Raw genomic sequence first — 10,866 nt, 5'->3', positions numbered from 1 at the left:
CATTGCTCAGGTGATGAAGGAACACTGTACACACAGTAAATATTAATAAACTCAGGAATGGAGAATATTCCACAACCCTGCTGAGTGTGCACGGGGCGCGTGCACGTGCCACTAAGTGTGAGAGAGTGAGAGAGGTCAACGCTTCCCCAGGATCTGTGATGATGAAGAATAAAGCATGACGATGACGACGATAATGATGAAGGTACAGTCCGGTGACACCTTCATCACAACAGTCAAACAAAAGTCGCGAGTCAAACATCTCATTGAGCCTCGTGCATCTTTGTCTGCAGACCGGAAGTGGAGTGGTGTAGTTGATCCGTAACTTCCTGTTGACTCAAGCGTCTTGAAGTGGGTGAAAGGTGAGGTAGACGACGGGCTGTGACTCTTCATCAGAAGCTTTAACCTCCGACACGATGCTGCAGAACACAGGGTGAGTTCACTGACACGCGGAACTCCGTTCACATATACCGCTCATTTAACACAAGCGCTCCGTACAACACCGAGAAGGACTCCGGGAATCAGACCGGACTTTAGTCCATGTAGAACCCTCAGTCTGGGACAGGACTAACGCCGAACTGAGCAGTGGACAGTTCTCCTTCAGGCACTGTTGCAGTTTCTGCTTCGTCTGTCTTTTGTCCTCTGATGGAGGGAGACACGCTGAAAGTTTAAGACTTTTCCTACAGAGTTTCCAGCGCCTCATTATCTAACTGTTCTAACTGAGCGTTTGACTCCTGCTGCAGACTGAATGATAGTGATGTCAGCCGTCGTTTAAGAACAGAGATTCTAGTCCAGTAAAACCGTCTGTATCACGACGGTACAGGGTGGGGTTGCACCAGTTTGGCGTATCTCTCTACTAAAGTCAGGATTTAGTAATTACTAAACCACTACTAACCCCTTAGGAATTACTAGCTAGTTTGCAACTAGTTGTTTACTAATTTCGGTTGCACCAGATCAGTTTACGCAATCCCGTATCTAGTAGATGCGTAAGTGGTTACTAGAAGTGTTGCCAGATCTCGCGAGGCAAATAAGCAACCAGACCTGTGAAAACAAGCCCAAAACAAGCGACTTTTTCTATGGAGCCCCCCGAGGTTCCGGGGAGAGAAAGATAAATAAACTGTGTGCACGGTTTTACAATCCGTGGGGACAGATTTTAAACTGTGGGTACAGATTGTCAATTTACATCCATGTGGACAGATTCGTAAACTGTGCGCAGTTTTGCAAAACTGTACCCACGGTACACAGTTTATTTATTCCCCCCCCGTGCTTCAGGACAATGACCACAAGAGGCAGTTAAACCACCTTTTAACATTATTTAACATTAGAAAACAGATGGGATATCAAATATAGTCGGATGTAGTACCAAGTACATTATATACACAGTAAACCTTTCATAATTAAAATTTGCACACACAAATAAATATCATCCTGAATTCACAAATTCTTCATTTATTATTGCCTTTTATGCACTCATCTAACTTTTTTCTTTTAGTTACAGGACTGATGTTTTCCAAACCAGAAAAAAAACACATTACCCTGCTCTGCCTCTGATTGGCTAGTACTCGTTGCCATCAGGGTCAGAGCCAATTGGAAGCAGGATGCGGGTGGGAAAAAACTCTGCTGTCTCCTGTGTGCATGGGGAAAGGGGAGGGACAGAGGGAACAGGCAAGACAAACTATCCTACGTTTAAATAACATATTGGAAATATCTGCTTGACAACTTATTATGGAGCTGGGAACATGCCCAAATAAGCAACTATGCTTTAGAGACAAGCCCAAAAAAACACGACCCGCGACTACCAATATTTGTAAGTGACTTTACAGAAAAACAAGCCCAGAGTTGCTTATAATAAGCGGACTTGGCAACACTGGTTACTAGTCGCATGACGTGACGACAACAACTTGGCTACCCAATCAGCGTGCAGAGCAGAATGTACACAGGAACAGCTGGGCGCAGCCAGGCAAGATAGGCCCAATTCCAATCCGATCCCTTACAGACTCACTGACTTAGAGGCGCGTTCATGTGAAGTGCGTGAGTGTGTGAGGGCTGTCCCACTGTCAAATCGTCAAGTCAGTGAGTCAGTGAGTGAGCCCTTTATGCCCCCTTACCGTAGGTCAGCATCGATGCGGACTTATGGTAAGGAAATTACCCACAGTTCAAAGCGTTGTGACGTCAAATACAGGGGTTGCCCTCGGAACACCGAAAAAAAACCCCGAAAACACGGTCGGCAGATATGCAAACGGTAACGTTATGGAAGGAGAGCGAAAAAACAGATAGATAAACAATGAAACATTACATTAACAAGGATTTAAGATGGTACATAAACACACACGAAGTCAGAGGAATACCAGTGGTTATATTCCACACACAAAGAATATATATCTATCTATAGATATATAGATATAGATATATATATATATATATATATATATATATATATATATATATATGTATATGTATATATATATCTATATATATGGGTTCTCTGTTTTGTAGAGCAAGCCTCTCTAAACGAGCCATAGTTGCTGTTTTCTTCAGTTGGTTTTGATCCCGTGTCGGCAAACTAGGTAACTAGGTAACAGTTACACAACCCTTAGGGTAGGTGTAAATATTTAGTAAACAGTAATTACTAGCTCTACGTGATTCCTAGTAAAATTGGTGCAACCCATTTTAATTTAGTAATGACTAAATCTTGATTTAGTAAACACTTACACTTTTACTAAGGTTAGTAAACACTTAGTGAGAGGTGGTGCAACCGGCTCGCCGAACGGTCATAAACTCTTTTGCGTCACAAACCGCACTATGTTCAGTTGTGCTCGGTCTTATTCAACCAAGTCATTTTAAAAGTGACATTTTCTTCTGCAGAGTTTGGTGAGCGATGACGTCACTGTTGGTTTTTCTGCTCTGACATATGAAACAGTTTGTGTGTGTGTGTGTGTGTGTGTGTGTGTGTGTGTGTGTGTGTGTGTGTCAGAGACTTCAGCTCTGCCTTCAGGAAGAAAGAAACTGTTTTAAATGTTCAGCTGGACATCAGAGAAGCAAACAGCCTGCAGACTGTGCAAACACCTCACACAGCAACCATCAACTGACAGCAAACAGGAAAAATGACTTTACAGCCTGTGGCTCAGTACGCCTCAAACTCACAGCTCTGCTCACAGCTCTGCTCACAGCTCTGCTCACAGCTCTCACAGCCTCGCTCACAGCTCCGCTCACAGCTCCGCTCACAGCTCCACTCACAGCTCCGCTCACAGCTCCACTCACAGCTCTGCTCACAGCTCTCACAGCCTCGCTCACAGCTCTGCTCACAGCTCCACTCACAACTCCGCTCACAGTTCCATTCACAGCCTCGCTCACAGCTCCGTTCACAGCCTCGCTCACAGCTCCGTTCACAGCTCCGTTCACAGCCTCGCTCACAGCTCCGTTCACAGCTCCGCTCACAGCCGCGCTTACAGCTCTGCTCACAGCTCCGCTCACAGCCTCGCTCACAGCTCCGTTCACAGCCTCGCTCACAGCTCTGCTCACAGCTCCGTTCACAGCCTCGCTCACAGCTCCGTTCACAGCTCCGCTCACAGCCTCGCTCACAGCCTCGCTCACAGCTCCTCTCACAGCTCCGTTCACAGCTCTCACAGCCTCGCTCACAGCTCCTCTCACAGCTCTCACAGCCTCGCTCACAGCCTCGCTCACAGCCTCGCTCACAGCTCCGCTCACAGCTCCTCTCACAGCCTCTCTCACAGCTCCTCTCACAGCTCTCACAGCCTCGCTCACAGCCTCGCTCACAGCCTCGCTCACAGCTCCGCTCACAGCTCCTCTCACAGCCTCTCTCACAGCTCCGCTCACAGCTCTCACAGCCTCGCTCACAGCCTCGCTTACAGCTCCTCTCACAGCCTCGCTCACAGCTCCTCACACAGCTCCGCTCACAGCTCCTCTCACAACCTCGCTCACAGCCTCACTCACAGCTCCTCTCACAGCTCCGCTCACAGCTCTCACAGCTCCTCTCACAGTTCCACTCACAGCTCTCACAGCCTCACTCACAGTCTCGCTCACAGCGGGGAAAAGCCTCAGGGAGTCAAACATTAACTGTCAAACACTCATCACGACCACACTGCAAATAAACTCTTATTTTTCTTATTACTTTAAAAAGAAAGAATTTTCATGTTCTCATGAGACTACGTCACGTGTAGTCATGTCATCTTCGTCTCATCTTCATCGTCAGGTTTCATCATCTGTCAGCGCAAAAACCTGCGACATGTTTTTGTATTGATAAAGTTTATATGTTGTTCTTTAATCATGAGCAGTCGAATTGATCGTTAATCATTTGTAAAGGAGATGAATAAATGAAGAGATGTGGGAGAGCTGGCGGCCGGCCTGCACGTTAAACATGTCTCTGTTCAGACACACCATAATCTGTCTGCCGCTGCACAACAGCAAAGACCCACATCTTCTCTTCTTTCTGTTACAGGAAGTTAGCCGGCCGCACGCTCTTCATCACCGGAGCGAGCCGAGGGATCGGTAAAGCCATCGCTCTGAAGGCCGCCAGAGACGGTGCCAACATCATCATCGCTGCCAAGACCGCCGAACCCCACCCCAAACTCCCCGGAACCATCTACACCGCTGCTCAGGAGGGTGAGGAGCTAACAGGCTAGCAGCTAGTGTTAGCTCCACCCCCTATCCATATATGGTCACTCCTGGCTCCACAAACCAGTATGGTGACGGCTGAGGTGCTGAAATTGAGGCTTTAAAACACCCAAAAACTGATGTGTCACGTCACTATGGTTACGTGATGGTGTCTTTTTTTTTTTTTACAGGCTTTGTTCCAAACGCCGGGGCAGCATCACGCCAGTGTTGTTAGGTTCTGTATAAAGAAGCAACAGCGGCGTGATGAAAGGTCGTGGTTGCGTCCCTGTCATGTTCTGACATGCTCTGTGTGTGTTTCTTGTTTCAGTGGAGGCAGCAGGAGGGAAAGCGTTGGCTTGTGTCGTCGACATCCGTGACGAGAAGCAGGTCGACGAGGCTGTTCAGAAAGCTGTTGACAAATTTGGAGGTATGACGACATTTTTTACAGTGTTGAATAAAAACATCAGAAACGACCTGGGCAGACAGCAAAACTCCACAACAGGAAATGAGACAAATTAAAGATCAACGACTTTAATGCTTTAAAAACGGCGTACCGTAGACGGCCACAGGAGGTCGCTGTTTTCATCATCCTGTTTAAATCTAAAACAAAAACACACAACGTTTATTGTTATATATATTATAAAGAAACTTGTGTGTCAGCATGTGTGTGGTGCCGCTCAGTCTGAGCCTGATGCTGTGTCATCACTGTGCTCGTGTCTGATTGGCAGGAATCGACATCCTGGTGAACAATGCCAGCGCCATCAGTCTGACAGGAACTCTGGAGACGCCCATGAAGAAGGTGGACCTGATGCTGGGAATCAACCTGAGAGGGACTTACCTGACGTACTGAACACACACACACACACACACACACACACACACACACACTGATTTCTAGCTGCAGTTATTGATCTTAACTTACAGGTGACAGGGTACTACCAACGAGCTTCACTTAACTTCAGTTAACGAGCCTCAATAAACGTGCAGTTGTTAGCTAGCTGTGTCTGCGAGTGGCTCTTAATAAGGTGTTGATGTGTGTTGCTAACATGATTTTGTTAATGAGCCGCAGTGTTTAATGTTAGTCAACTACAAGTTCCTTAGAAATAAACATGCCGCAGTATCTGAACTTTTATTAATGCGCTCAGTTAACGAGCTTCAGTTAACGAACATCAGTTGACGAACATCAGTTAATGAGCTTCAGTTAACAAGCGTCTGTATGTTTCAGGTCTAAGCTGGTCATCCCTCACCTGCTGAAGAGTCAAAATCCTCACATCCTGAACCTGTCGCCTCCACTCAACCTCAACCCCGTCTGGTTCAAGAACCACACAGGTTACCATAGCAGCTGACCAGCCAACATCCCATCATAGACCTGTGCAGAAATAACTCTACTCTTTTTTGTTTTGGTGTTCAGCGTACACCATGGCGAAGTACGGCATGTCCATGTGCGTCCTGGGAATGGCCGAAGAGTTCAGAGGTCAAATTGCTGTCAACGCGCTTTGGCCTAAAACCGGTCAGTGGCTAAATGTTAGCATGCTAACAGACTCCTCAAAGACTCTTATAGTAAATTAGCATGCTGACAGACTCCTCAAAGACTCTTATAGTAAATTAGCATGCTGACAGACTCCTCAAAGACTCTTATAGTAAATTAGCATGCTAACAGACTCCTCAAAGACTCTTATAGTAAATTAGCATGCTGACAGACTCCTCGTGGTAAATTAGCGTGCTAACAGGCTCATAGTAAATTAGCATGCTGACAGACTCCTCGTGGTAAATTAGCGTGCTAACAGGCTCATAGTAAATTAGCATGCTGACAGATTCCTCATAGACTCTTATAGTAAACTAGCATGCTAACAGATGACGCTAACCCTGCTCTGACCTGTGTGTTGTTGCCGTAGCGATCCAGACAGCAGCTATGGACATGTTGGGTGGAGAGGGCATCAGTAAACAGTGTCGTACAGCTGACATCATGGCGGACGCCGCCTACGCCATCCTGTCCTGTCCAAAGGACTACACGGGTCACTTCGTAGTGGACGAGGACATCCTGAAGGAACAGGGAGTCAAAGACTTTGATCAGTACGCCGTCCTGCCAGGTGACGCACGCTAACTAAGCTATGCCTTTATTGTCAGTACTACAACAAAATTACACTGTGATGAGCCCCCTGTAATTTCCTTGTAGTACTTACACAGTGACAATGAAGACATATTCTATTCTAACGCTGACCTCGCATTTCCACTTGCTGTCATATGGTACTGACGGTGGTCTTTGATTGGTCGACAGGTCACCCCCTGCTGCCAGACTTCTTTCTGGACGAAGCACCGGAGGCGCTGGCCAAACAGATGGAGCAACACGGTAAATACTGCAGACACTACAAATACTGTGAATACTACTGCCAGCGCCGCAGCCGATACTACAAATACTGTGAATACTACTGCCAGCGCTGCAGCTGATACTACAAATACTATGAATACTACTGCCAGCACTGCAGCCGATACTACAAATACTATGAATACTACTGCCAGCGCCGCAGCTGATACTACAAATACTGTGAATACTACTGTCAGCACTGCAGCCGATACTACAAATACTATGAATACTACTGCCAGCGCCGCAGCTGATACTACAAATACTGTGAATACTACTGCCAGCACTGCAGCCGATACTACAAATACTATGAATACTACTGCCAGTGCCGCAGCTGATACTACAAATACTGTGAATACTACTGTCAGCACTGCAGCCGATACTACAAATACTATGAATACTACTGCCAGCGCCGCAGCTGATACTACAAATACTGTGAATACTACTGCCAGCACTGCAGCTGATATTACAAATACTGTGAATACTACTGCCAGCACTGCAACTGTGAATACTACTGCCAGCACTGCAGCTGATATTACAAATACTGTGAATACTACTGCCAGCACTGCAGCTGATATTACAAATACTGTGAATACTACTGCCAGCACTGCAGCCGATACTACAAATACTGTGAATACTACTGCCAGCACTGCAGCTGATATTACAAATACTGTGAATACTACTGCCAGCACTGCAACTGTGAATACTACTGCCAGCACTGCAACTGATACTACAAATACTGTGAATACTACTGCCAGCACTGCAGCTGATATTACAAATACTGTGAATACTACTGCCAGCACTGCAACTGTGAATACTACTGCCAGCACTGCAGCCGATACTACAAATACTGTGAATACTACTGCCAGCACTGCAACTGATATTACAAATACTGTGAATACTACTGCCAGCACTGCAACTGTGAATACTACTGCCAGCACTGCAACTGATATTACAAATACTGTGAATACTACTGCCAGCACTGCAGCCGATACTACAAATACTGTGAATACTACTGCCAGCACTGCAACTGATATTACAAATACTGTGAATACTACTGCCAGCACTGCAACTGTGAATACTACTGCCAGCACTGCAACTGATACTACAAATACTGTGAATACTACTGCCAGCGCCGCAGCCGATACTACAAATACTGTGAATACTACTGCCAGCACTGCAGCCGATACTACAAATACTGTGAATACTACTGCCAGCGCCGCAGCCGATACTACAAATACTGTGAATACTACTGCCAGCACTGCAGCCGATACTACAAATACTGTGAATACTACTGCCAGCACTGCAGCCGATACTACAAATACTGTGAATACTACTGCCAGCACTGCAGCCGATACTACAAATACTGTGAATACTACTGCCAGCGCTGATACTACAAATACTGTGAATACTACTGCCAGCGCTGCAGCCGATACTACAAATACTGTGAATACTACTGCCAGCGCTGATACTACAAATACTGTGAATACTACTGCCAGCACTGCAGCCGATACTACAAATACTGTGAATACTACTGCCAGCGCTGATACTACAAATACTGTGAATACTACTGCCAGCACTGCAGCCGATACTACAAATACTGTGAATACTACTGCCAGCGCTGATACTACAAATACTGTGAATACTACTGCCAGCACTGCAGCTGATATTACAAATACTGTGAATACTACTGCCAGCACTGCAGCCGATATTACAAATACTGTGAATACTACTGCCAGCACTGCAGCTGATATTACAAATACTGTGAATACTGTGAATACTACTGCCAGCACTGCAGCTGATATTACAAATACTGTGAATACTACTGCCAGCACTGCAACTGATACTACAAATACTGTGAATACTACTGCCAGCACTGCAGCTGATATTACAAATACTGTGAATACTACTGCCAGCACTGCAACTGTGAATACTACTGCCAGCACTGCAACTGATACTACAAATACTGTGAATACTACTGCCAGCGCCGCAGCCGATACTACAAATACTGTGAATACTACTGCCAGCACTGCAGCCGATACTACAAATACTGTGAATACTACTGCCAGCGCTGATACTACAAATACTGTGAATACTACTGCCAGCGCTGCAGCCGATACTACAAATACTGTGAATACTGCTGCCAGCACTACTGTTGTGTTTTCATACTGTTAGTGTACTATTACCATCTCTACTAAAACAAATTGAAACTGTTGTCCGTAGCTTTGAACGACCAATCACAGCATAGAATAATGTTATAAAATATATTGCATGATTTACAAAACACCTCATGAAATGACCTGTTTTTGTTTCCTTGTCGTTAGGGGCGACCCCAGCCTTCAAACCACCATCATCATCGTCAGCCACACCTCCCTCCAGTGGACCAATAGAAAGCACGTTTGATGTCATCAGAGGAATCATTAACGAAGATGTTGTCAAGTCAACGCAGGGCGTTTATCAGTTTGACCTGTCAGGTAACAATCTGTCAGAAGGAGGATGTCCATATAAGGAGATCCAGTGGGCGTGTCATTAACCTGAAAGTGTTTATGTCCATATAAGGAGATCACTCGGGCGTTTGGTTCCTGGACTTGAAGAGCGGCCCCGGCAGCGCTGGTCAGGGCCAGCCACCCGTCAAAGCTGACGTCATCATGACGATGGACTCCAGTGACTTCACTAAGATGTTTGCAGGTGAGCTGTCACCACGGTAATGCTGAGAATGACACATGATGCCGTAACCGTAGCGATGGTCTCAGTGGGACCCTGCATCATTGTTGTTTCCATGGTAACGGTTGTGCTTTCCTGCTTGTTGTTTCAGGGAAGCTGAAGCCCACGCTGGCCTTCATGGCGGGGAAACTGCGGATCAAAGGTGACATGACGCTTGCCATGAAACTGGAGAAACTCATGAGCCGCATGAACAAGGCCAAACTGTGAGACTGAAGCCCCGCCCCGCCCCGTCAAGCCCCGCCCCGGCCGCTGTCAGGCCCCGCCTCCTGTTTGAAGCTGTACATGTTGCCTTACTAAGGAAAGAATAGTAATATGTGTTAATAAAATCCACCTTGATAATAAAGTGACGGCTGCGTCTTTCATCATAACGTCCTCACAAGTACTGTACGTCAACTGTTTGGGCCGAAACACACGGGGACCAAACAAAAACATTCATGATGTTTTATGTGTGTGTGTGTGTGTGTGTGTGTGTGGGTGTGTGTGTGTGTGTTACAACTTGTGACACTGTGTCTGTAGATATCATCAGATAAATCACTGACAATATAATGACGAAGATGTTTATCTCATCACACACTTTCAGAGCAACACCAGATAAAAAGTTCAGGAAATACTCATTTTCCAACAATCATCATGTTGCTCTTTTATTATTAATTATTATTTTATTATATCATTATATTTTAACATCTGCACCACAGTTGGAACAAATCTTCATCAGCTGTTGTAGGTCATCACTATATGGGCAGAAGAAATCATCTGCGTACATAAGATGATTTATTAAGGTGTTGCTAACCATACAGCCTGTCTTACTGTATTTAACCATGTTCACATATGAAAGACAAGCAGACTGAATGGCGTCCTGTTGAACAGGAAATGGTTCAGATACAGAGCACCTCCATCTAACCTGCACAGCCTGATGATCCATGTAGGGACCCCTCTACCATTATCACTCCTCAGGATCAATACTATCAAACAGTGACGTGTTTAAAAGCAAACTGGTCATTACTGGTCGTGATGTCACCAACCTGCTCAGGAGGATTCTCCCCTGGACGCTGCCTGAGGCTGGAGGCCTCCAGACCCCAGAGTCCAGACCCCAGAGTCCAGACCCCAGAGTCCAGAGTCCAGACCTCCTGCTGTCACTTTCAACATGTCATCACATTTATTATAATCAA

General features: G+C 45.9%; 1 protein-coding gene across 2 annotated transcripts; it reads left to right on the top strand.

Annotated features, from left to right (window-relative positions):
• The first annotated feature begins 272 nt into the window (after positions 1-272).
• hsdl2 (hydroxysteroid dehydrogenase like 2) lies at positions 273-10,044 on the top strand. Of its 2 annotated transcripts, XM_049604827.1 has the most exons (11): positions 273-430; positions 4,457-4,620; positions 4,940-5,038; positions 5,340-5,454; positions 5,837-5,940; positions 6,023-6,121; positions 6,507-6,701; positions 6,890-6,961; positions 9,298-9,447; positions 9,533-9,661; positions 9,789-10,044. In XM_049604827.1, the coding sequence occupies exons 1-11, from the start codon at positions 414-416 to the stop codon at positions 9,902-9,904; spliced, it is 1,260 nt and encodes a 419-aa protein (XP_049460784.1). In that variant the 5' UTR covers positions 273-413; the 3' UTR covers positions 9,905-10,044. The 2 variants fall into 2 exon arrangements, with proteins under 2 accessions (XP_049460784.1, XP_049460783.1); XM_049604826.1 differs by lacking the exons at positions 273-430; positions 4,457-4,620; positions 4,940-5,038; ... (3 more) ...; positions 6,507-6,701; positions 6,890-6,961 and adding an exon at positions 6,985-9,143.
• Positions 10,045-10,866: the final 822 nt, after the last annotated feature.

This window comes from Epinephelus fuscoguttatus, linkage group LG18, assembly GCF_011397635.1.
Source record: "Epinephelus fuscoguttatus linkage group LG18, E.fuscoguttatus.final_Chr_v1".
NCBI classification, from domain to species: domain Eukaryota; kingdom Metazoa; phylum Chordata; class Actinopteri; order Perciformes; family Serranidae; genus Epinephelus; species Epinephelus fuscoguttatus.
This window is presented reverse-complemented; position numbering and strand designations above follow the sequence as displayed.